Source organism: Pseudorca crassidens, chromosome 12 (assembly GCF_039906515.1).
Source record: "Pseudorca crassidens isolate mPseCra1 chromosome 12, mPseCra1.hap1, whole genome shotgun sequence".
Lineage (NCBI taxonomy): Eukaryota > Metazoa > Chordata > Mammalia > Artiodactyla > Delphinidae > Pseudorca > Pseudorca crassidens.
The window spans coordinates 69,364,283-69,390,518 of record NC_090307.1 but is presented as its reverse complement, the minus strand read 5'-3'; the positions used below and the strand labels follow the sequence as shown (position 1 = coordinate 69,390,518).

At 46.0% G+C, this 26,236-nt stretch overlaps 1 protein-coding gene and 1 long non-coding RNA gene across 20 annotated transcripts in view; one reads left to right on the top strand and one right to left on the bottom strand.

Annotated features, from left to right (window-relative positions):
• The window catches only part of MTMR3 (myotubularin related protein 3), a 144,647-nt gene that overhangs the window by 115,365 nt on the left and 3,046 nt on the right, over positions 1-26,236 (top strand). For 5 of the 16 annotated variants that reach the window (XM_067700281.1, XM_067700282.1, XM_067700284.1 and 2 more), the window contains 12 exons: positions 4,171-4,376; positions 4,913-5,044; positions 6,026-6,137; positions 9,128-9,323; positions 10,116-10,301; positions 12,905-13,075; positions 14,508-14,653; positions 15,307-16,723; positions 17,834-17,944; positions 18,418-18,506; positions 19,273-19,299; positions 21,150-23,369. In XM_067700281.1, coding sequence (XP_067556382.1) covers positions 4,171-4,376; positions 4,913-5,044; positions 6,026-6,137; positions 9,128-9,323; positions 10,116-10,301; positions 12,905-13,075; positions 14,508-14,653; positions 15,307-16,723; positions 17,834-17,944; positions 18,418-18,506; positions 19,273-19,299; positions 21,150-21,321 — 2,965 coding nt within the window. In that variant the 3' untranslated portion in view covers positions 21,322-23,369. Of the gene's footprint in view, positions 1-4,170; positions 4,377-4,912; positions 5,045-6,025; positions 6,138-9,127; positions 9,324-10,115; positions 10,302-12,904; positions 13,076-14,507; positions 14,654-15,306; positions 16,724-17,436; positions 17,623-17,833; positions 17,945-18,417; positions 18,507-19,272; positions 19,300-21,149; positions 23,370-26,236 lie in introns of those variants that run through there. The other 11 variants (XM_067700289.1, XM_067700291.1, XM_067700285.1 and 8 more) reach the window with 7 other exon arrangements.
• The window catches only part of LOC137203672 (uncharacterized), a 163,577-nt gene continuing 147,792 nt past the window's right edge, over positions 10,452-26,236 (bottom strand). For 3 of the 4 annotated variants that reach the window (XR_010933231.1, XR_010933230.1, XR_010933232.1), the window contains one exon: positions 10,452-20,125. This is a non-coding gene — a long non-coding RNA (uncharacterized lncRNA). The remainder of the gene's footprint in view (positions 20,126-26,236) is intronic. The other variant, XR_010933233.1, reaches the window with a different exon arrangement.

Sequence of the window (26,236 nt, the reverse complement as noted above, 5' to 3'; positions counted from 1 at the left end):
GTCTGCTTTGAGAGGGAGCATTTAGAGAAGAAGGCTAGGGCTTGGCTGGATAGATGCTATCAGAGATCAAAGGCGGGAGAGTCAAGGGAGGCAGGTCCTAGGAGGGGGGTGGTGGTGTGGTGACGAGCACAGGTTTTAGAATTCAGGTCTTCTCTCTGACACGCCTTGCTGTGGCACCTTGAGTAAGTCCCCTAACTGACCTCAGCCCGTTCCCAATTAGTAAAATGGGAATGATGTTCTTACTTCACAGGTATGCTGCAACATCTGAATGAAGCACTGGGCTTCCTAAGCAATGTCTGGAGTAGGTTGTATTCCTGAGGGCTGCTTTTATAATTCAGTGAATAGCTAGCTCAGTTCTCACAGAATCATGTTAAATTTTTAAGAAGTCATTCCCTCTTATTTTGGAACAGTTTCAGATGTCCTTGTAATATCACATTCTCCATTTCATTTTTCCAGTTTGCAGACATTATGGACTCTCCTTGAATTCGGGCCAAACCAGTGAGGTTTAGTTAGAAACTCATGCCAGGAGGCAGTCCATTGAAATACTGAGGTTGTAAGAAGGGGTTTATTTCATTGTGGAATTCCCACTGAGGTAACCAGCTTGTTTAGCCCATGGAAGGCAGATTCTGATGCCCACCCTGAAGAGGGAGAGATGGAAAAGTACGTATTTGCTTCTGTCCCAGTGGAACCCATTAAGTTTTCAGCCTCAGTTTTCATCACCGTTGTTTTCAGACACTCCTAGAAAAGTAGGTCACCAAATTTACTTATCACTCAAATGGTAAGGATGACACAGGAATTAGAGCAGTGAAAGCTGAAAGGATTAATGAGTCTTATCAGTGATCGGCCCAGCTCAAATAGGGAAAGCAGCCAGCTGCTGCTCTGCGGACAGCAGCTGTGTTAGATCAGCAGCCCTGGCATTTGTGAGGTTTGCTGACTTTGAGCATAAGGGGAAAGGATTCTCATTCTCAAAGTAAGGGTCTTTTGGTGAATTCTCCCTGTTGGTAGAGAGGCCTAAAAGTGTAGGCTGAAGAAAAACTTAGAGTAAACATGGGAAGCTTCTTTCCCCTTCCAAAGTTTATTCCAGAGGGCATAAGCTTCCCTAGCTCAGGTGGTAGGATGCTTCTGAATCCATCGTGTGTTTACTGAATGTAGTTGTCTGTAAATTGCAGTAATGACTCCTTAGGTTGCTAGCAGCAGTTACTTGACAGCACCATGCTGAACCAGCACCTTTTTTAGTGCTTTCTCCTATGGTGATGAGAGAGTGCTTAATTGGATTTATTATTGAAGACAGAGATTGCTTTAACACAGAAAGATGGTGCGAAGGGCACCCATCTGTAGTGTAATTCACAGCTCTCCCCCTTTGTGCATTGAGTGATTGTTAGAAACTTCTAGTTATTTAGGGAGTTGATTAATACTAACTTAAGGATAGTTTAAACATTTGTATCTTTCTATATAAAACTGAAGCATTTAGTGTTTAGTAGGGGACTCATACATTGGACATCTTAATTTTTATTTTTCCTTGTTCTATTTGTAAAATGATGGAAATGCTCTTTAGTGATTTTTAGCTGTAGTGTTTTTGTTCTTTCATGCAATCTAAAGCATTTAGAAGACTGCAGAAAACTTCACTGCTTATTGCAGCAGTTCAGTTGCAATCTAGCTATTATAATACTATGGCCCTTAGGGAATTTCCTGGCGGTCCAGTGGTTAGGTAGGACTCCTGTTTCCACTGCAGGGGACACAGGTTCGATCCCTGGTGGGGGAAGTAAGATCCTGCATGCCGCGTGGTGCGGCCAAAAAAATAATAATGTGGCCCTTAAAACCCAAGACCCAGGCTGACGAGTGCCATCTACTGTTCGTCTCGAGCATTGCTGGGAAAGATTTCAGAAGAAAAGGATGTGCAGGAAAGGCCCTGCCAGCCTATCCTGTAAAGGGTTTGCTGTCAGTCAGCTCATTGGTTACTCAGCACCTATTATAATATGCTAGGAGGCATTTTAAGAATCAGTGAGGTTTTATTTATAGTTTGGCTCCATTCAGCAGGTGACCCAATTGAATGTGTTGGCAATACACAAGTACTTTCCATTATTTGTCTCCTAATGAGGAAGGATTTAAAAACTACAAGCAAACTGATGGTTCCAGTGGAATTTGATTATTGCCAAATTTAATTTATTGCTTATGAGTTTTAGGATTGAAAACAAAAATCTTTCTCACATTCCTTGAACAAGATAAATAGATTCAATAGTCTGTTTTTAAAAAATCCATCTGTACCCTACATGTGTTATATGTGTGTATGAATATGTGTTTAGAAACAACTTTAATGGGAGTAAAAGACATTGACATTTCTCTCTAGGATATAGAATTGGGAGACATTAAAATTTTTTGCTTACTAGCTTTTCTACTCATTTATTTTTAAAGTGAACTGATTACCTCTGTAACTTCTAAAAACAGCTTTATTGAGATGTCACATACAATTCATTCTTTTAATGTGTATAGCTCAGTGATTTTTTTTTTTAGTATATTTGCAACTATCACTACAATTATTTTAGTACATTCTCACCACCCCAAAAAGAAACCCCAGACCCATTAGTAGTCACTCCTTAATTCTGGGTTATCAGTAAATCTACATTCTGTCTCTATAGATTTACCTATTCTGGACACTATATAAATGGAATCATAGTATGTGGTCTTTCATAACTGACTTCTTTCACTTAAGAGCAATAACATACTCAAGGTTCATCCGTGTTGTAACATGTATTAGAACTTGATTCCTTTTCATCGCCAAATAATATTACCTTTATAACTTTTTAGTTGCTAAAATTGCCTAACTAAAATTCGTAATGAAGAAAAGCTTGGGTTTTTAGAGCATCTTAAGGTAGACTATGAGTATGATTTCTGGTCTTATTTCTTTTTTTTTTGTTTGCGGTGCGCGGGCCTCTCACTGTTGTGGCCTCTCCTATTGCGGAGCACAGGCTCCGGACGTGCAGGTTCAGCGGCCATGGCTCACGGGCCTAGCTGCTCCGTGGCATGTGGGATCTTCCCGGACTGGGGCACGAACCCATGTCCCCTGCATTGGCAGGCGGACTCTCAAAACCACTGCGCCACCAGTGAAGCCCTGGTCTTATTTCTTGATAAAGGATCTTATCAGAGTATGGCTTATTGATGTTTATTCTATTCATTTCCTTCTAATAGTTTACAGAGGGTGGCTGGCTCATTGAGCTATCAGCCTATAGTAAGAGCAGTTGTGATTCATGAAATGTCAGGAGGTTTTGTAAAGCAGTCCACTATGGGCCAGGTAAGTATATCAGTCCCACGTGTGGGATCTTGTTTTGAAAAGCCAGCCCTAAGTGTACAGCCCTAAGTGTACAAGCCAGCCCTAAGTGTACAGTTGCTACAGTGGGCCCTCAGAAGTCAGTGAGGAAACAAATGTTTGTCAGCATCTATTATGCTAGGATATTCAGGTGTAGTATTAAAAAGGAGAGATTAATCCTTCATTATTAAGTGTGGTATTTATAGTTTTTAAACTGATTTTCAAAAAATAAATATTCAAGTATTTTCTTTATGAATATTTTTCTCTGACAATACACTTTTATCATTTTGTTGGTTATTCTACAGAGGTCTCTAAAATGGTTTGATAATCAAGAAAGATGCAGATAGGTTTTGTTATTTTTAATTATTATTATTAATATTATTATTTTAAATATGTATTTATTTGGCTGTGCCAGGTCTTGTTTGCGGCATGCAGGCTCTTTTAGTTGCGGCATGTGGGATCTAGTTCCCTGACCAGGGATCAATCCCGGGCCCCCTGCATTGGGAGCACGGAGTCTTAACTGCTGGACCACCAGGGAAGTCCCTAATTATTACTTATTTATTTTTTGTCTGCACTGCACGGTATGTGGGATCTTAGTTCCCTGACCAGGGATCAAATCCGTGTCCCCTGTAGTGGAAGTGTGGAGTCTCAACCACTGGACCGCCAAGGAAGTCCCAGGGTTTTGTTATTCGTGTTCCTGTATAAGACTTCTGCCCTGAGAGGACTTGAAGCTAACTCATCACTTACTTGCAGTCAAGCTGTTCATTAAGGCATTTAAAATCTACTATCTCACTTTTTGTATGAGCACAGAGCATCTGAATGGGGCCACTGGGATGGGTACAGTTGTTGTCTTGTTCCCCGCACAGGCACCAGAGCAATGGAGCTGTCATTGCCCGCTGTGGACAGCCGGAGGTCAGCTGGTGGGGCTGGCGAAATGCTGATGATGAGCACCTGGTGCAGTCAGTAGCCAAAGCTTGTGCCTCCGACTCCCGATCCAGTGGCAGCAAGCTGTCAACTAGGAACAGTCCCCGAGACTTCCCCAGTGCAGGAGACCTTTCTGATGTGGAGTTTGGTAAGGTGCTCCCTGGGCCTCTGGCAGCAGTTTTTATAGCATCTGAGAACCTTTTCTTGAAATGGCCTTCTTCTTGTAAGACACAGAATTTGTTTCATAGGAGAGAGAGAGTGAAGCATCAGTTGATGGGATTGTGCGAGGAGTCATGGATCTTGGCAAAAACCAGAAGACCCTCTGTTTCAGACTTGGTTTAAGTGGACTAGAGTGTTTGTTGTCTTTCTTGCCATCATGACAAGATGGAATTATATATGTGATAGGGGACCTACAGTGTCTCCAGACCATGGGGGAAAACACCAGGATTATGTTGTAGTCATTCTAGGACTATAGATGTAGAAATGCGGTATAGGAGATTGTAGGCAAAATAGAAAACAAACTAGAGAGAGAAGTCCTATTGTATTAATGTAGTTTTGGTTAGGTGGATTTTACTTAATCGAGTTTTTTGAGTACTGTAATAAGTGCCTGTGGTTCTTACTTTGTGGCAATTCTGGGAGAGACAGGTTCATTTAGTTTTTCCTTCCTGCTCCTGATGTCCCTAGATTCTTCTCTGTCAAATGCTTCAGGAGCAGAGAGTTTAGCTGTCCAACCACAGAAGCTTTTGATCTTGGATGCACGCTCCTATGCAGCAGCTGTGGCGAACCGAGCCAAAGGAGGAGGCTGTGAATGCCCAGGTGAGGTGCACAGTGCTTTCGTCCCTGACCCTCTGTCCCTGTGAGTCCACCCCATGCCCAGCTGGGTCTTAGTTCTCAATTTGAAGTGAATGGAAAGCCATGTTCCTCAGCCTGTCTTGAGACAGCCAGAGCTCCTTCTTGGATTCTTAATACTGTATGCTCTTTTTAAGGGAGAAATGGAGGAGGAGGTGCAGTGAAACCAAAGAATCTTCCTTCCCTGTGCCAACTTTTAGGTGATAAGGAAAGTAAATCCTCTCCCATAATAAGGCCTGTTACGTTCGGAAGCTTCTTTAGCAGCTCAGTTTCTCAGCCTTCTAAAAGCTTTTTTTTGTGTTTGACAGTGGGTATGCTCATTACTAGCCTCACAGAAAACTCCTCACATGACTTTTACTTAGAAAACATGGGGTAGAAATTGAAGCAGCAGATACAAAACTCTAGCAAAGTGCCTCAGTCTTGACCTATAACACCCCTACTGTTTGAACGCTGGCTTTCTCCAAGGACCTGTTAGGTGCCAGTTGTGTGCTGTTGGAGCAGGTAGAGGCACTGAGCTCCTTTTTCAGCTGTGAGCTAAGCTGGAATCTAAAAGCAGTTGTACCAAGGTGAAATTTGAATGCAGAAATGCATGGTTCTGCTAGGTTCTTTTCAAAGAGATTCCAGAGATGCAAGTGAGGAGAGACCCAAGAAGTAAACCTGGGGTAAGATGGAAGTATACACATCTTTTTAAAAAAAAAATAACAGCTTCTATTTTATATCAGTATCTTCTTCACAAATCTAACCTTCCTTTTTGAAAAGACAGCTAAAAATCAAGCATTGTTTTCCTCTCATAATAAAGGACTGGGCTAATAGGCATCAAAACATTGGCATTTCATTAGTCAGCAGCTACAGTGGGTCTGTTATATAGCCAGTTTGCTCCTTTTAAATTTGGCCATTTGGACTTTAAATTCAACATATTTGTGTTCTCTTTGTTGTTATTCTCTCCAGAGTATTACCCGAACTGTGAAGTTGTTTTTATGGGGATGGCAAATATTCATTCAATTCGGAGGAGTTTTCAGTCTCTGCGATTGCTGTGCACACAGATGCCAGATCCGGGAAAGTAAGACCTTGGCTTTGGCTTTAAGTTTGCACTGATTTTTTTTTTTTTTTTAAATGAGTTTGAAAGTGTCTTTCTATTTTTTGGTAAATTTCAGTTTAACTTTCAGAGTCCATGGTTATTCTTACTCCTGTGTTAGGAGCATGCAGCACAAAGGAGGAGCTGGAAGAAAAATCTAGCACTTTGAAAGGTTTAAAATGTGCAGCAAAGAACAGATCTCAGCCCTCAGAATGGAAGCATTGCCTTCTTATTTTTCCTGGGCTCTCTTCCTTTTCTTCCACATGTTTTTGACTCAGAGTAACTTAATTCTTTGTTTTCTGACATACTGTAGTGACACTTAACTTGCTATGAACTGGAATGTTTTACTGTGAAGAGTAAAAATTTATTCATTATGTTCTGAAAAGGGTTAAAAATTCTTTAAACTTGCCAGTAGGTCAGTTCCTTTTACATTTGCTTCTAATTTCCAAACTACCATCTTACTTACTAAGACCATTACCGTGATTTTTATTGCTTATTAAAAATGAATGGCTGGCATTTGCTGTGAGGAAGGTGAAATAACACTCCTCCCCCCAAGGGAACTGTTTGAATACAAGATAAATTAGGAGGAATGCTCTGTAAAACAAATATGGACAGATAAATATTTCAAAGCCCCTGTTTTACTGTTTCAGGAAGCCAGAAATGTGCCAGAGAAGACAGAATTTTCTCTGTTCTGGTGTTTGTGCTAGGTCCCATAGCTGTTTCCCTGGGTTCTGTTCAGTAGATCTCATGATTGCATCAATTTTGCAGCATTGTTTGATTTATTAAATCAAATGGCTGCCTGAACCAGTTGTACTAACTCCTGGTAGCAAATGATTAAATTCATCACAGTTGCAATCAGCCCAGAGGGTGAAGCAGTTGTCCTTGGGGAAAAGCCTGACGGAAGAAATAAGATCGCTGCCCTGCTTTGGGGATTAGCAACTTGCATCTGTTATACATATTCAGAACCTAGCTAGCAGTACTCTTCCCTAAAGGAAGGGGAGGGCATAGAAAGAGCCTGGTTGAGGATTCAGGAGATCTGCCACTAATTGACTGTGTGACTTAGGCCAGTGGCTTAATTCCTGTGGTTATCAGTTTTTCCTGTCTATAAAATAAAAGGGATAGAGTCAGTACTACCTGATCTCTAATATCTTCCATAAGTTAAAATTCTTTCTTAAAAAGCTGTTTTTTAAACTCTGAGTCAAGAAGATGTAATTAGCCCTTGCTTGGTCCAAATGAATGTCAGGGAGGAGGAGGGAGGTTGTAAAGGAAGAAGGAAACGCTTTGTCTGTCTTTGGCAGCAAATCATAATGCAGTACTGAAGCTTCCCTTGTGGATAAAAAGAAGCTATGGCAGAGGCAGGACCAGCTTATAAGCGAGCCTTCTGACACTTGTTTGCGGCCGTAGAGGGCTACGGCATGCTTAGGTTGCTACCTCAGCTTTTGAGAATAGGACAAGGGAGCCTGGAGTCTCAGCACACCTCCTCCGTTGGCAGATTTTGCAGTGCAGCTTCTGTGTTAGGCATGGACGGACGACACCAAGTGGTATGTAAGAATGATTCAGTCAGGTTCAAGAGAACCAGGTTCTCATTTACTGTTTCTCCAGGGGCCAGGAGATAAATTAGTATTTGTTCTCCTAAGCCTCATCTTTTATTTTTTTTCAAGACTGTGTGAGGAATGAGAATAAATAATCCACCAGCAAAAAATGTTTCTCAGGTATTTAGTAGGACATAGAAGGTCTTGAGACAGAATTTTTATCCACGGTTTAAAAAGTAGGAACCTTCAGTGTGTGCTAGGCACTGCACAAGGAGGGTATAGCTGTACCTGAGACACAGTGTCTGCCCACTGAGGAGTCAGAGTCTGGTTGGTATAACAAGCAAATCCATGTGAAGCCACTGCTTATGCAGTACATTCTGGTGTTTGTTTGCCTGGAAAGACCATCTCTTTGGACTATTCCAAATTCCCCAAGGTTTAATAAGCCTTTATAGGCTAGTCTTGGCAAAAGCCTTCTCATAGTCCCCTGACAGAAGTATTTATTCTCTCCTCAAACTCAGAGTTTGAAGGACTAGACTGTGGTCTTAACTACAAATCTGATCACATTTTGGAGAAATTGGAGCTTTTTTGGGGGGTTGGGGAGTAGAATTCATGACAGGGCACAAGAAATAAAATGTCAACACAGTTCAAAAACCATTTGTGGTCAGCTTGTGATTATTCCCAAGGGGCCATTCTTGGGATCTGATACTTCCTGAAGGCCTTTCAAAAGGTTTTTAGATCCCTGCTGAATCTAGTCTGTACTAAGCCCAGCAGCTGTGTAGCCACAGGCGTACTAATTTGTGTGAGTCTAAATCATTAGTTTGGGCCCATCCAGTTTTAATCCATAGACATTCAAGACTTGATCAGTGGTAGGTGTTGGGGTGTGGGTAGTAAGCGATGTTGTCTGCACTGTTGTTGGATGTGGCATCTAGCTTGTATCTTATTACAGACATACTTACATTTGAGTTTTCTTTACCTTTTTTTTTTTTTTGAGAACTTGCTGGGCAGAGTTGCTGATCATTAAATATAAATATTTTCTCTTTCCCATCTCAGAGTGGCTGTGTTTTTTGTTTTTTTTGTTGTTGTTTTTTGGAGAAGATTCCAGGAAGAGCTACTTTTCTTATACTGGGTAGATATACCTATTATGGACTAAAGAATATTAAATATTAATTCTTTCTGGGAAATTAGCTATAAGATTTTTGGAACAGAAGGTGGCCCTGTTAATTACTGTCCTATTTCTAAGGCTCTCCTCTATTCCATGGTAGGGCTTGGGTCTTATCCTTGTACATGCTTTGTAAACACAGAGATTTTCTGTTTGTTTTGGCAGTGTTTTATTTGGAAGGAAAAGTCTTTGGGAATTGCTTTTGAATATGACTGGTATTTGGCTTGACCCAGTATATCATAAAAATCAGCATTTCCTATCCCCTTCTGTTTTATTTTTTGTAGTTGGCTCTCAGCTCTTGAAAGTACAAAATGGCTCCATCACCTGTCTGTGCTTCTGAAGTCAGCACTTCTGGTAGTGCATGCTGTGGATCGTGATCAACGACCAGTGCTAGCACACTGCTCGGATGGCTGGGACCGCACCCCCCAGATTGTGGCATTGGCTAAGCTCTTGCTGGACCCTTATTACCGAACCATAGAGGTAGGATTTGACACTTCAGGATGAGTGGGGGAAACCTTGGAGGGTTTTAGGATCAGTTTTGATTGAGGTGGCTAGGTCCAGTGAAAGTGAAATTTCTGTAGTTTTGAATCATTACTCCTTTATCTTGAGCTAAATTGTTGTGGTACGTACCACAGTGCTTGTGCCTCTTAAAAGGGGGTAGATTGTGAATAACCAGGTATTGAGAATACAGACATGTTTTCCTTTGCAGAGTATCTACTTGCATACCCCAGGAAAGTGGGGCTTCTATAGAAGGATCTTGACATGCTTATTATGGTAATGGGTCTGTATATCACCACAATATTCTGTGGAGAAAGAACCCTATTGTGAAATAATCACCTATTGGGTTAAAGATATAAGAAAAACCATAAAGGTACCCTAAAATATATGTAAATCTGGGATGGGGAAAGGTTTTACAAACATGACTTTGTAAGTATACCATGAAAGATAGAGATTAAAAAATAAGAAATTAAGGGGGAAAAAAGTATGACTTTTTTATAGTGAATGAAGGGCTAAAAATATAAATAATCTCAACGAAGACTTAGATAAATGCTTAGTTACCACCCTTTTGATGATTATGGAATGGAGTTGAGGGAATCGGGACACTGCCCTAAGCCTGTGTCCCATCCTTTGGCCATGGGGCTGGGTTAGGGGCTCCTGGTGGGCTTAGTGGGAAGGTGTTAAAAGGGATCACTGTTGGTGACATTAGGCTCAGAACAGTTATAGTTTGGATAGACAAGCACAAATGGGTCTCTCCTGGGTGCTTCCCCGCAGGGTTTCCAGGTCCTCGTGGAGATGGAGTGGCTGGATTTTGGCCACAAGTTTGCTGACCGGTGTGGTCATGGGGAGAACTCGGATGATCTGAACGAGCGTTGCCCAGTGTTTTTACAGTGGCTGGACTGTGTTCATCAGCTTCAGAGGCAATTTCCGTGCTCTTTTGAGTTCAATGAAGCATTCCTTGTGAGTTTGGGCTTGTGATTCTTCGTTTTGGGAACCTTCTAAATTCATAGGGGTATCAATGCAAATGTTAGTGGGCCAGTTTTCACATGAAACTGCATCCTTTCTAGAATTTGAAGGGTCATTCTTCCATTTTTAATTAAAAAACAGTAGTAATAAACAGGTGTTTGTTTATTTAGTGAATCCATGTGTACTAAGTTTACATAAACTTTGAGTTCTTCTAAACATAACTTTTAAAATGGATGATAAAAGCACTAAACAGTAGTTAGAAATAGAAGCAATAGATTTTCATCTGCTCCCTCCAGTCCATCTACCAACCCCCCTGTGTCTGTTCCACACTCTCTGCTCCCTGTCCTTTGAAGGAGGATGTACTATCCTTGCCCTCTTCCAGCCCCTCCTCCACTTGTGCACCAGCTTCCACCCCCCTCCTTTGCTCAGCTTCATGGCTTCAGCATTTCTCCTCCCTGCCCTGTGCATCAGCCTATTTTCCTTTTTACCAGATCATTGCCATCAGCATACAAGCATGGTATAGTGCCTCCTATTTCATCAAAACCGTTTCTGGGTCCTGCATCCCCCTCTAGCTATTACCTCATTTTTCATATCTCATTTCTTCACAGCAGAGCTCCTCAAGTCTTGACATTTACTCTCTCAAACGCTTCTCCTCCCATTCTCTTTTAAACCTGGCCCAGTCAGGTGTTCACTCCACCACTTTACCAGAGCTGCTCTTGTTAAGATCACCAGTGACCTTCACATTTCTAATCCAGTGATCAGTTTTCAATCACCCTTCTTTTTTTTAATTGCAGTATAAGTGATAGATAACATTGTATTAGTTTCAGGTGTACAACAGTGATTTGATATTTGTATATATTGCTAAAAGATTACCACAAAATTCTGGTTAACATCTGTTACCATACATAGTTATGAAGTTTTTTTCTTGTGATGAGAACTTTTAAGATGTCCTCTCCTGGCAACTTTCAAATATACAGTACAGTATTCCTAACTTACAGTCACCCTGCTGTACATCACATCCCACGATTTACTTATTTTATAACTGGAAGTTTGTACCTTTTGACTGCCTTCATCTTCTTTGATCCATCATTAAAATTTGGCACAATTTAATCACTCCTTTCTTGAAACACTTTCTTCAGTTGACTTCCAGCACACAGTCTTAGTTCTCCGCTTCACCAACTGGTCCTTTCTGTCTCCTTTGCTGGTTCCTCCTTCCCTCCCCACTCGTGAATGCTGGGAGTGCCCCAGGGCTCAGCCTCCTTCTCTAGGGATTTCATCCAGTTTGTTGGCTTTAATTGCTCTCTGTGATTCCCACATGTATACGTCTTCAGCTCAGATCTCTCTCTCCACTTAACTCCAGGCTGTCATCCACTTGTGACTACTCAGTATCTCCACTTGGATGTCTTAATGGTATTTCAAACTTAACATGTTCAGAACTCAGTTCTTGATTTCCATGTCTCCACCCCAAAACTTATCTTCCAGAAGTCTTCCATTCTCACCAAATGGCAACTCAAACCTTCGATTCATTTAGGGCAAAAACTTTTATGTCATCCTCAACTCTCCTTTCTTTCATATTCCATATTCAGTCTGTCAGCAGATTCTGCAGCTCTGCTTTAAAAATATATCTAAAACCTGATAACTTATTGCTACCTGTGCTGTTCCCAACACTAGTCTAAGCCACCACATCTCCTGCCCCAATTCCCGAGTCAGTCTAGCAGCCTGAGGAATCCTTCTAAAACATGATACAGACCGTATCATTCCTCTGTCAAGAAACCTCCAATGACTCTGCTTTTGACACAGAATAAAAGTCACAGTCCTTAACATGGCCTGCGAGGCCCTCCTGCAAGGCCTCCAAGGCTCTCTCCACAGTCCTTAAAATGGCCTGCAAGCCTGTCCAGGCTCATTTCCTCCCATCCTCTGCCTCATGCAATGTCTGTCAGTTCCTCAGAAGTTGCAATCCTGTGCTCACCTCAAGGCCATTGTGCCTGGAGCAGCCTCCTCTCCCACCCCTGGCTGGTATGATCTGCTCTCTCATTTCCATCAGGTTTCTAGAGGCCAGTGAGCCTTCTCACACTGCCCTGCATGTGCTCTGGCCCTCTTACCCTGCCTTATTGTTGTCCATAGCACTGGTCACCCCTCCCCCCACAGCCAGAGCGAGCTCTACCAGGGCAGGAGAGCTGTCTTCTCACTGTTGCCTGTCCAGCACCCACAGAAACATTTGGGGTATGTGAGATGCTCAATAGCAACTTGCTGAATGAAAAGCTGTTTAGAAGTTCAGACTTGGGTTGCACACTGACCTGCTCCTATGCCCAGTTTATATGGGTAGCTGTTAACTTGGGACCTTGGAGACTGTTTACAAGGGAGGCCAAGAGGATGGGGGTGCCAACACCCTGTCTTTGCCGTTTTGACTCAGGAGTGATGGTGGCTGGGGTTATGAGGAGTCTGCGATTGGGTGGCTTACTTGGGTCCCCCATCCTTACCAAGCGTGAACTGAAGTGCACATCAGGGGTGTCGGGGAAGGTGGCTTAGCTGGGCTGACCTTCCCCCAGAAAATGCGTACCCATTGTTTGATTTTGCCTCATATTGGACTCCCATAGGTGAAACTGGTGCAGCATACCTATTCCTGCCTGTTTGGAACATTCCTGTGCAACAACGCCAAGGAGAGAGGGGAAAAACATACTCAGGAACGGACGTGTTCTGTGTGGTCGCTGCTTCGGGCGGGCAACAAGGCTTTCAAAAACCTACTGTATTCCTCTCAGTCAGAAGCCGTATGTATTCTTTAGTCTTTTCTCCCTCATCAGCAGAATGAATTTGGGGATGGGGACATATGGGATCTTTTTTGAGAAGTGACTGTTTTCTCGAAGGCATCTCAGTTGTCTCTGGATGGAGTAGTTCCATTTTTTCCCAACCACTTTGTCCTGAGAAAGGCCTGTTTTCTGGTTATTCTGCCCTGCTTCTGACTGCTCTTTGTTCAGGGTGGTTTGATTTAGCAAACATCTCTACTTTGCCACTCTAGACATGAATCTTTTCTGGCACCTCTGCCAGAGCTTATTTCTAGCATGTTCTAACAGGTGGAGGAGGCACTTAAGTTGTTCCCTGGATGCCCCTGATAGGTCAGAAGGAGCTGCAGGCCCCTAGCACCCTTCCAGTGTCAATAGGCAATGATACCCCATTACAGCATCTGTCTCAGCAGAAAACTGTTTGTGACACTAGCAGTGTGTCTGTGTGATCCTCTGCTCACATGGAGAACTGGCAGGCCCTTTAAGACTTTGTTCCTCAAAGGGGCTTCCCTGGTGGCGCAGTGGTTGAGAGTCCGCCTGCCGATGCAGGGGACACGGGTTCGGGCCCCGGTCTGGGAAGATCCCACATGCCGCGGAGCGGCTGGGCCCGTGAGCCATGGCCGCTGAGCCTGCGCGTCCGGAGCCTGTGCTCCGCAGCCGGAGAGGCCACAACAGTGAGAGGCCCGAGTACCGCCAAAAAAAAAAAAGACTTTGTTCCTCAAAGGAACACTTTCTGTTAAGCAGAGAAAAGGAGGCACTTATATCTGTGCATTGGTACACAGTAATGTACACAGTAATGTTCCTTTTGTCAGAATGCATCTTAAATTCTAAAGTCACAAGGAAGCTAATCAGAGGTTATACTGATTTGCTGGACTATTAATTAATAAACCTCTTCCTACAGTTAAGTAGTCCAAGGAAAGATTGAAGCTAGCTGCTTCTCTCTCTCCTGTGCCTGCTGGGGAAGTAACAGTACAGAAGAAAATTCCCTCCTTTTCACTTGATTAATTTAGATGATCCTATAAAACAGGTTTGACAATGTGTTCTGAAGCCAAGCTTTTGTACTAGGGAACTATCAACCATCTAGCAGAATGACTCATTTTCTTGTGTGGTAAAAGCAACAAATTAGGTTGAGAAAAGCCAGTCATTCAATAAAGGTGACCTAAGAAACAACTAATGAGAAATGGATTTAAAGAATTTTGTTTAGATTTTCATTCCCACAGAGGCTGTCAGGTGAAAAATGTCCCGTCTACCCACCACCCGCTGTGATAGAGCTGCATCCACTCATGCTAATGCCCCTTGGAGATTGTGCAGGACTGCTGGGCGTTCCTGCTTGGTGCTTGCTTCTTCACCCTCATTTCTAGACATTTCTAACAGACTTGTTGGAAGTTGTTTAAACCTGTGTCTACCGCTCTCTCTTCAGGTGCTGTACCCTGTGTGCCACGTGCGTAACCTGATGCTGTGGAGTGCAGTGTACCTGCCCTGCCCATCCCCGTCCACCCCTGTGGACGACAGCTGTGCACCATACCCAGCCCCTGGCACCAGCCCTGATGATACACCTCTGAGTCGGTGAGCCTGGGGCTGATGCCAAGACTGCAGGTCCTTTGTGGGTGTACTCCTGTGTTGGGATGCATCCAGGGATGGTTGGAGATCATGACATTATTTGGTTCCACACATCTTTCTTAGATCTCTGAGGAGCAGTTTCTCAGTGATGGAGCATATCCTCTGGGTTCCTTGTGACCCTCTGGCTGACTGCTCTGTGCTCCTGCCTCCCTGCTGTGACTTGCTGTCCTGGGCTTGAAAGGCAGATGCCATCAGATGATAGACAGTCTGGCTTTGAGACCTATGAATTAGTTTTATTGAATTCAGACTGATGAATAATAATTTAAAATATTGTAATATCAGAAGATCAGCAGTGCTACTTTCCTCTGCCACTAATTGAGAAACATAGCAGTATCATGAAGAATATCTTTTTAAAATAGCGTTTGCTATTAGCTTATTTGTATGTGTTGGGCATGGGGTAGGGATGGTGCCAGAGGAATAGAAGTACTCATCCTGGAGCTCTGCCTTTCTGCAGTCTGAGCCTTACTCCAGATGCGCCATGGCTCCTTGAGTAGCCGTAATGGAGCCATTTATGAAATGACTGCCTGTTAAAACCTGTTGTCTCCTACTTCCCTGTGAACAACCTCATATTCTCATTTCCCCCAAACTCCTTCCTTTAGGCTACCAAAGACTAGATCATTTGACAATCTGACCACCGCCTGCGAGAACACAGTGCCTCTAGCCAGCCGGCGCAGCAGTGACCCAAGCCTGAATGAGAAGTGGCAGGAGCATCGTCGCTCGCTGGAACTGAGCACTCTGGCTGGTCCTGGAGAGGAGCTTCTGGATCCTGACAGCCTGGGGAAGCCAGCCAAAGTGCTGGGTGGCGCCGAGCTGTCTGTTGCAGCTGGAGTAGCTGAGGGGCAGATGGAGAATATCCTGCAAGAGGCCACCAAAGAGGAGAGTGGGGTAGAGGAGCCTGCCCACAGGGAGATGCAGGAGGTCAAAGAGGAGGCTCTTTTAGAAGAGGGGAGCAGGGGGAAGACCCCTGAGTGCCCAGCCATTGTGCTTCATCAAGAGCCAGAACTGGGTGATGCTGCTCTAAGGAGCCACCATCCAGGCACCAGCCTTCTTGTGCTCTCACAGGGTATTCTTGAGCAGCAGGGTGGGCACAGTATTCTCCCCAGTTCTCTCCAGGAGCCCCCCCCGGGAGAGGATGCCCAGGAGGTCCCTGTGGAACAGTCTCGAATAGGAGCTATCACACAGGACAGGGAGGAGGCAGTCCTTCCAATCTCAGTAGATGTGAAAGTTGGCTTTGGTACCTCACAGTCAAGTTCTCTGCCCTCCCAAGTTTCATTTGAGGCCAGAGGACCAAATGCGGATAGTTCCATGGACATGTTAGTGGACGATAAAGTGAAGTCAGAAAGTGGTCCCCAAGGCCATGATAGACCTTGCTTACCTGCCAGGGTAAGCAGTGGCAGGTTCAGTGGCAAGGAGGAGCTTCCTCAAGCCATGGAGCCCAGGCCTTCAGAGAGGAGCCTGGCTGAGAGGCCCCAAGTGGGATCTCTGGTGTATAGGACTTCCCCCAGCAGCACCCAGAGCCCAGCGCATTCTCCTTGTGCCTTGCCTTTAGCTGAATGTAAAGAGGGGCTTGTGTGCAATGGTGCTCCAGAGACTGAAAATAAGGCCTCAGAGCAGCTCCCAGGGCATAGTACCCTCCAGAAGTACCCTACCCCCAATGGGCACTGCGCCAATGGGGAGACTGGTAGGAGCAAGGACTCACTGAGCCGCCAGCTGTCTGCCACAAGCTGCAGCTCTGCCCACTTACACTCAAGGAACTTGCATCACAAGTGGCTGCACAGCCACTCGGGGAGGGCGTCTGCAACTGGCAGCCCTGACCAGCCTTCCCGCAGCCACCTGGACGATGACGGCATGCCTCTGTACACGGACACTATCCAACAGCGCCTGCGTCAGATTGAGTCGGGCCACCAGCAGGAAGTGGAGACCTTGAAGAAACAAGTCCAGGAGCTGAGGAGTCGCCTGGAGAGCCAGTACCTGACCAGCTCCCTACGCTTCAATGGGGACTTCGGGGATGAAGTGGTAAGTACACCATGGTGCCTCCATAGCTGCACAAGGAGACAGGGCACACTGAGCCGGGGCGCCCTTTGTACAGATTTCTGAAAGAACTGGAAAGTTCCAGAATTGAGAGAGGCTGGAGATCAGCCTCAGCCAGGTGATTGGCAGTGTTCTTTTTCTTTCCTGTCTTGCTTACTTTCCACAGGTATCCTGTCTAGACAGAATTAGGAAGAGAGTGAGCACTCACTATGTGGTTGGTCAGTTCTCTTCGGAGAGAGGATCATGCCTTGAGAAAAGCGTGAACTCCTGGGCAGAATAATATTTGTAGGGCAATGTCAAATATTCCTGTGAAATCATAGTGCCTGTCCTACCCCAGTAGCTAGTGAACAATTAGCTGCTGCACCCCCCCCCCCCCCCAACCATAACATGGGCTGTAGCTGTGAAGGTTTAGTTCTTTTTAAACAGGTATTTGTACCTACCTTGTGGCAGGTGATGGCAGTAGAAATGGGGAGACGTATCACTGTTGGGAGTTAGCACTGATGGAGCCTGGTGACCAGAGTGGAGTGGTGGTACCTGAGGGGAGGTTCTCTAGGAGGCAGTCTCGACGTGATTAAGGACAAGTGTGAGTCTGGCTCTGAAGCAGTCAGCGTACATTAAAGGCGGGCTCGTCCAATGACTTTCACTTCAAACTGACTTGGTTTTTCCTTTATACTAATGATGGTTTCTCATTTTCCCAGAGTCCTTCAGAGAAAGGACATGCCCAAAGCACTCAGTTTCAACACACACATGTAAGTGGCAGGGTTGGACTGACAGGCCCCCTGAAGCAGCTGACACTGAGTTCCCACTTCATCCTGGTCACTTCTGCCCTACGCACTTCCTGGAACCCGAGGCCTGTCTTTCCACTCCAGAATCCCTGCACATAACCTTAGATGTGTGTATCTCTCTTCTAGCTGAGCTCAGCCCTGTCTCTGAACCTGCTCAACCCAATTCTTGATGGCTGAGGCACCTAGAGATTCAGCAGCCCTAACACCCAGGCCCGCCCAAAGTCCCCAGTGCTCCCTTCTTTGCCAAGCCCTTTCTTCTTCTGGGAGGAGACCAGGTTCATTCTGTTCAGCTGTGTTTGTTTGCCAACAGACTTCAATTCCTGACTCGGAAAGCATTCTGGATCAGAACTGTTTGTCTCGCTGCAGCACAGAGATTTTCTCTGAAGCCAGCTGGGAGCAGGTGGATAAACAGGACACGGAGGTACAGGCTCAGCCCCTGTTCTGAGTGCCACCCATGCAACTGTTCTGCAGTTCTTCTCTATCCCCATCATCCATTCCCCCTGCCCCTGGCTAAGGAATGACCACACAGCACACTTAGCCTTGAGCCTCTCTGAATCTCAGCATCTATGAATTCCCATCAAGCCTAGAATTTCTCAGCAAGGGAGATGCAGCAGGCCAGCCCTCTCTCCTCATTGCCTCTATGAACTGGAGCCTTGCCAGCTCTCATAGCGACCCAGGGTGCTATTGCCTGCCACTTGATCTCAGGGGAGTTTGGAGTCCCCTCCAGGGAAACGATTTGGACGCCTTTCTTGTACTGCTGACATCAGACCTGATGGGCTGGTGCCACTGGAGCCAGTGTGGTCCTTGTGACTCCTGCTGCCCCCAGCATGGCTCTGTTGGCTCCGGCTGGATGGCCCATCTCCTGTCACTAACCTGGCCTCATCCGTTTTACAGATGACCCGTTGGCTCCCTGACCACCTGGCCGCCCACTGCTATGCATGCGACAGCGCCTTCTGGCTTGCCAGCAGGAAGCACCACTGCAGGTGCCACTGGGAGGGTGTGGTGGGGTGGTTGGGGGTGTAGAGGCTGAGGTTTGGTCCACAGAGCCTGCAGATTTGAAAGATGCAGGCAGCTGGCTGGCAGTGTTCTGAGGCAGACCCCAGGGTCTTCAGGACCCTGACTCACCTTTTGTGCCTCTGAAATTAGTGTTTGCAGAACTGCACTGGGTGTCTTTCTTCCATTTTAGAGTGATCGTGAGTAAGTTTTGAAAATGATGTCCCTTTTTTATTTTGCTTCCTGGATTGATGAAGCAACTGCTACCACCACCCACACCGCCATTTCTTATTCCTAGAATAAGCCATTTCTTATTCCTAGAATAAGCCATTCAGCACGGCTGCTGTGAGCAAAGACAGTTTTCCTGCTGTGGGCAGAGAACTTCGTTTTCCTACTCCTTACCCTCTCTCCCTGACCGCATACTTATTGGTTGGAGGACTAGTGGGAATAGCTTAGGGTATAGTCTTCAATCCATAAGGCTCCTGACTTCTTTCTTCCTTCTGGGTTGGGGTAGTGAGTGGTTAGGGATGCTTTGCCCCAGCTGGGGTGGTGACTGGAGGATATTCAGTGTTACTTGGGGTAGGAATTTTATCTGAACTGTGACATAGCCCACCCACATGAATGGACCTGGATTGAAAATGGAACCACCTTTGTCTGGTGATGATGCTTCTAGGACTGTATCTCTCCCCATGCTCACCCCAAGCCCAAATGTCTTTAGTTGGCTTCTTCTCTGAGTTCTTTCTCCCCTCCTTGCAGGGACATTGACCGTGTTGATCAAACGTGGTGAGCATTTGCAACAACCTGTCTGTGATTTCTGCACACCTACAGTAACTTCTCCACACTAACGCTACCATTTCCCCCTCTCTGCACTCATTGGGATGAAGCTTTGGGGCAGGAGTGCAGGCAGGCAAGCAGGTGGGCTTGGGTGGGGTGGGGGGACCACAGCAGCTGGCTGCAGGTTGCAGCCGTGGTTGCCCCTGCTGACTGCATAGGTCAGCCGAGCCATCTTGCTTATGGCAAGAAGCAGTGCTTCAGCAGGCGCTGGTCTTGTGGAATAGCCAGTTGAGGGGTTTTAGAGCTATTTCTTTTGGGTCAGTCATTCACTTAGATGCCAGAATGATGCCGGTGACTTTCAAGTCAAACAGCATGACTTTTTTTTTTAAGGAAAAAAAAAAAAAAGAGCCCAGGACTGAACAGAGGTGGTCTTTCCGGAGAACTGTTAGCATTGAAGACTTAAGGGAAAACTCCACTTAGGGTCTATCAGGATCCCCTGAAAGAAGTCAGATAGAAAAGCTTAACTCATCAAATACATGTCAGGCCTTTAAGCTGAATTCCACAAGGTATGTTAAATAAATGTACACATCCAGAAGTAGATTTAGGTAATGTTTCTCTGTAACCACAGTTGTTGCTGACTCATGCTTTTCAGAAACAGAGTTGTGAAGTACTCACTGCATTCCAGAAGATGAAGTCTTTTGTTTGTTTTAGTTCTGTCTTTCCATTGCTCCTTGTCTAGCCTTTTCCTTTTGCGGTGGTATTTTGTTGCCAAAGGGTATTCAGTATTCTGTCTTCTGTGCTTAAGTGATCCTTAATCCAGCAGTGGGTTTCCTTTCTGAGGAGCATAAATGAAAAGGTAGTGAGTGATACTGGCTAAGGAGGAGGATTTCCTTTTAGATGCTTGCCCCAAGTCTTTGGCAGGCTGCATTAGACTCTTCGGAGTCTCCTATTCTAGGGCCTCCCCAGAGTGGGGTGGGGTTGTAAGGTGAGCAGAAACTCATCCTCTGCCAGTTCCCTTTCCTGGTAGTTGTGAAGGGCATCAGTTTGGGTGTGCAGACCTTTGCTGCACAGGCGCATCAGAGCTGGGCTTTCAAGTGGAGGAGTGGAGAGAGGCTAGGGACCTGGGTGCAGTCAGGCCTTCAGGTAGAGCTGATATTCCCTGGAGATGCATGGGGGCAGGGGAGTGACCCAGTGTCAACTCATCGTTGTCTAATAGGGTGTGTGTGTGCACCTGTGTTCACCTGTGCTCTTGTCTTTTCACCCTGAGCATGTGTCACTGGTTGCTTGTCTCCTGGCTTCGCATGCTGGCAGCAAAAGCAGTCCTAGATGGCAGCAGTCAATTCTTCCTGTTGTTGCCTCTGAGCCTTTGGGCAAGGCTCCTCACTCCCCAGCTGGGCTGGGAGTTTCTGTCATCTGATTAGCCCAGAGGCAGTTCCATTGGACTCTGGCCTCTCTGTGATCATAAGCTACACAGAGGCCATTGCCCAGGTGGGTGTGGCCACGGGGTTTTCCTGGGCCAAGACTTGGCCATTGAGCTAGCAGCTGCCTTCTGCCCTGGGCTCATTTGTTTTCATGGATCTCTCTTGAGCAGCATCTACCTGACACCTTGTAACCTTGAGCCATAGTGGTGAGGCAGCCAGGGTCCTTGGCCCTAAAGTGAAAGTGGTGTGCGATTGTGCTAGGGAGCGGTCCCCTCCCTCCCTGGCTTCTTTGTGGGTTTAGACAAATGAGAGTGTTTGATATTAGAGGAGTCTCCGGCATATCTGAATCGTGTACAGAGAAGCGCTGTCTTCTGAAGTTGGTTTCTCCACCCTGTGTCTGCTGACACTAATGCTGTTTTTGTTTCTGCTCATCTCAAGGAATTGTGGGAACGTATTCTGCTCCAGTTGTTGTAACCAGAAGGTTCCAGTTCCCAGCCAACAGCTCTTTGAACCTAGTCGAGTGTGCAAGTCTTGTTATAGCAGCCTGCATCCCACAAGCTCCAGCATTGACCTTGAACTGGATAAGCCCATTGCAGCCACTTCAAACTGAAGCTCAGTGACCTGGGGCGGGCAGAGGCCAAGCTGCTGTTCCTCTGACAGGCCCACAACAGCCTGGGCAGACTGAGAGGCCCGTGCACTTTGGAATGGGGACATGGAACCAACTGTGCAGAGTGATGGAAATTTGGGATGTACCACTGGATTGTAGATTGATCTCTCCCTCCCCAACCCACCCCCGCATTTGTTTTCCTCTCCATTTTCTATCCTCTCTCTGCCTCCAAAAATGAGACAAGTACCCTATTTGTCTTTTTTTTTTTTTTGGATGGAAGACCAGAGGTTGCCAGGCCCCCTGTAACTGTTGAGCTGCCTGCTGTCAGGCGATGCTGAGGGGTGGCTTAGTTCCTCAGGATGGGAGGAGGCTGGTTGAGTCAGGTGTGGAGGCCTGAGATAGAGAGCAGCGAATAAAGCCAATGCTGACGTTTGTGACCATTCCTCGTATCACTGCCACATCAGAGCTGATTGGATTGGAAAAACCTTTGCTGCTGAGGACGCCGAAAGCATCTGCTCTAAGAGCAGTGCCCCAGGTGCCCTCTCCCTTCCAAGAGGGACTGGGCTAGTCCCATCCCACAGGCAGATAAATGGGATTGGGGTTTGGAGAGAGGGGCACAGGCACATAGTAAGTGGGACCCCTTAGGTGCTCCCACCCCGTTTAGATAAAGAAGGGGTATACTCGTGAAGCAGGGAGAGGGCTGGGAATGGGTGGCTGGCTGTTCTCCCCCATGGGATTCTCTTTTTAACTTGACCCAGATTGTCTAGGGCTCCCCTCACTGTCAACAGTCTGCCCCCCTCAGCCAGGCTGTGTGGCGCTTCCCACCCTCAGGCATAGGGTGCAGACTGGCCAGAGTGCAGTATCCTGCTGCCATGGTCAAGGCCAAAGTATGCCCTGAGCCTGGAAGCCCCTTCTGGGGCCTGGTCCCCCAAACAATCTCTCTTCCTCGTCTAGCACACGGAAATCCAGACTCAGGGTTCCAAAAATTCCCCACTCCCAAACCAATCATGGATCTCCCCCTTTAGGGGTAGAATCAGCCTTTCAGAGTGCAGTGTCTGGAGAAGGGAGCATGTCCCATAGACTCAGCCTTCCTCCGCCTCCCCTTCTTGGAGCAGTGGGAAGGGCCCAGCGGTCCCACTGCCCTGCTCCTGTGCTGCTGGTCAGCAGTGAGGGGCCACTTGGTGACTCTGCAGGGCTCCTTAGAGAAGTGACAAAGCCCGTAGGAGATGCAAGGCACCTTTCCTTAGTAAGCTTCGATGGGGTCCAAAAAGAGCCTTAAATCAAGAATATTTGTGGTGGAGGTGGGTATGGAGAAGAGTGGAGAGGAGTTTAGGTTTGTGCTTTGTGATCTTGGCATCCATGTTTTGTGCCTGCCCTCCCTCTCGGGGGAAGGGCCATGCTTGGCTCTGCTAAAAGCTGCTAACTGGTAACAGGGCGGATTGTGGTGGGCAGTGGGGGTGAGGCCTGGGAACTTTCCTTACCCTTTGGAAGCAATTCCCTGGCTAAAGGCAAGTTGTCTCTCAGGAAGGTGGCTCCTGTGTGTGCCTGGGTGTAGATAAGACGTGGCCCAGAAGCCTTCCCTGGAGCTGTCAGTCCAGGCAAAGCCAAGAGCGTCTGAGTGCGTCTGACTTCCCAGTGGCAGGAGGTTGCTCAGAATCTGAATTTAGTGAAACAGGGTGTAAGTTCTTCGCACTCTGTGTGGTCTGGCCTTGCAGGTAGGGAGAAGTCAGTCTAACTGAAGATTGTGCAGGTCCTAGTGACAGGTGCCAAGAGGTTACGATACGGGTTTCTTGGGTCTGATGTACAGTGTGAATAAATGCTTGCAGCTCTTAGCCCTTTTTTGATCAATGAAGCACTTTTTTATTAATATTTTTCTTTGTATGTAAAGGAGGAACCATAACTCTCCGTAGCTGTATATATAACCCTTTTCTCCTAAAGAGGAGTTGGTCAGTGCTCCTATATTTTTCATTTTTTGTCAAAGCAAGAAGTAAATACTTTAGAACTGTTAAATATATAAATAAAGTGAATAAAGTTTAGTGTTCCGCATGGTAGCATTTGCTAACACGTTCTAATTCTTTTTCCCTGTGGTTTATTCCCCTTCACCCCATTTCCCTCTTACACAGAAGCAATTTGAGGTGCTGCTGAGAAAGCTGACTTTGGCAAAGGAAAACTACTGATTTCTTTTAAACTCTGGACCTTGGCAAGGAGCCGCACCACAATACCCACACACTGCAACACATTTCCTCGATGGTTTTTGCCACTAACATCTCCAAAGCTAAAAAGGCAAAGCAGTCTGACATCTTAACATTAACAATCAGCTGTTCTTCCTTATCTGAAGAACTGAGTGTCAACAGTAATTAAAACTACCTCTGTCCTCCAGGCTCGTTTTTTGTTTTTGTTTTTGTTTTTTGCTGTTGCTTTGATTTTAGCCAGTGCTCTGGTCCCTTAACCCCATGCAAGGAGCAACAGCTGCCCATGTAGCAGCAGGTAAGAACTGAGGCATGCGTGCAGTGGAGACTGAAAGGAGGTTTTGCGGGGAGGGTGGCTAGAAAGTCCTTCTGCTCTGCCTGTCTTGGATGAGAGAATTACGGGGGGGCAGAGAGACCTTGGGCAGAAACTGAATTGGATGAGTGGATTGTGTGCCTAACTAGAGGTCTCCTTCCTCCTCCCACACAGAGGGAGGAACCTCTGCTCCTTAGATCTGCAACCAGCCGAGGAGGCCGTAGTTTCTAGTCACTTCCGGACTAGTTCTTGTTCTTCGCGGAGGTGGATTTTCTTTCCTGTGTCACTCTTGGGCACGCTTCCCATCCCGTGGGCCTGTGGGGGACGTAACGTTATGCAGTTCTTCGTGAGGGAAGGTAGGTACTGAGTAACGCCCAGCTCTGGGGTTGCCAGCCTCACATCTGTGGTGAGTTGGGGGCTCTGATGAGTGACCTGCTCTGAGCTACCGGAGAGCCTTCCAAGGTCACTTTCCGGATGTACTCACTTCCTAAAGTACACACGCACTTAAAAACAGCTTAGTTGGTTCCAGTCTGAGAGCTGTGTGTGCCATCTGGCAGGTGTTTGAGAACTAACTTGTCCTCTGGGAGGAGAAGGTGCCACTTCAGCTCCCTTCAGTCCATCTGGGAGCCAAGTCTGTGCTCAGACCAATTTGTAAAAACCTGAGTTGTGTCAGCCAATGTGTGTCTACACAGAGCTCCTGTTGTGCGTGGGGGCTAATGCTTAGCCCTCGGCAAGTTAAAAACACTTGTAGGATCTAGCAACGCTGTTGGGTCCATAGAGGGGGAGTTACTGGCGTTGCGGAAGATGAAGAGCCCGGTGCTGGTGAGACCTGCACAGTGCGAGTCAAGGCAAGGAACTGCCCTGTGGAAGAGGGCAATATGTGAAGAAAAGCTGTTATCCGAGGACACAGTCAGATTTCTTCAGGCTGTCACATGGAGGTATTTGGTCTAAGCAGTGGAGTACTAACGGTGACCTTGAGATGCCAGGATGTCCTCTTCATCTCTGAATTTTTCCCCTCTTTCTGTACTTCGGTGTCCTTAATCCCAGTCCAAAAAATGATAGGACTGCCTTAATCCACTGAGACTTCCTAGTAAAGGTGTACAGAAAATTTTTCTTTATTTTGCTAATATGCTCATTGTGCATTTCTATGTTAGCAGAGAATAATATTCTAAGAATTAAAAAGGTACTGTGGCGGATTTAAAGGGGAATGAACAAAATGCTGCCGCAGAGCATTTGTTAATTTCCAGCTATTAAAAAATATCAAAATGGGAATTGAGGATAAACCCTAGAATATGGTTTCAGGCCACTGTCCTTGAGACAGCTGATATACTTGGCCACTGCACATGAGGCTGGGAGATCGTTAACTGTAGCCATGACCTCTGCTGATGTCTTAAGAACAAGGGCTGCTTTGAAGGTGCTATTGCAGGACTTTTCATTTTGCTGGTACCTGTTCAAGTGATCTGTCTCCAGAGCTGCAGCTGTACCCACCCGACTGCATTAGCTGAGGGTAGGGCTAACAATGAGTGAAAATGGACCTGGACTGTGGAGCAAAATGACTTGAGTCTCCATTTGGAGTTTGGAAAATATGGCAGGAGTCCCAGCTGTTTAATTTCTAGTCACATTTTCTAAGAACATTTGTTCAAAGTCGAGGTTACTGATGAGATGTCTGGAGGGCAGGACCAGAATGTGTGAGAGGCATCTAGCAGGAGTAGGTGGCTATACTCCTAAGCCTCTGACTCTTAAACAGGAGTCTCCCTGCCCCCGGTACACAACCACACTTACACCTTGGTCCTCTCCCTTGTGTGGAGTTCATCTGCTGCACATTTGTGCAGATACCAGCTCCCTCCCTGGTTGAACAGGGCTCTTCCAGACTAGGCAGTTGTCGGAGGCATGAGGAGGAAAGGGAAGGGGTACCCTCTGAAGTAGGAATGACAAAGTTTTTTAATGCTGCTGTTGTATTTTATTTACCACTTTTTTATCATATCGAAGTTCTTAGCTTCTCTTATAGTGCTCATAGCAGTTGCATTTCAGTTGTATTTTCAGTGAAATTTGTTTTACACTGGCATTCAAAATTGACCTTTCACTCTTCCTGACTGGTTTTTTTTTTTTTTTTAAATGCAAACTGAACCCATGAGGCTCGGATTCTGGTTAAAAACGTCGTGTTGCTGCTGACAGTAGTGCCCACTATTGTAACAGCATTGATTCTGCTATAGCCTCTGTGACCATGTAAACTAAGTAAATGTCGTTTTCACCCACAAACAGTTGTTCAGCCCCTTGCCACTGTGGTTCTCTAGTCAGTCTTGTGACCAGTGTTTTAGGTGCATGGGATAAAACAGCTCCACTCCTTAGTCTGTTCAAGAGACAGGGAGAGGCCTGGCCAGGAGGGGGCAGCAGGAGTCAGCATCTGTGTTTCAGA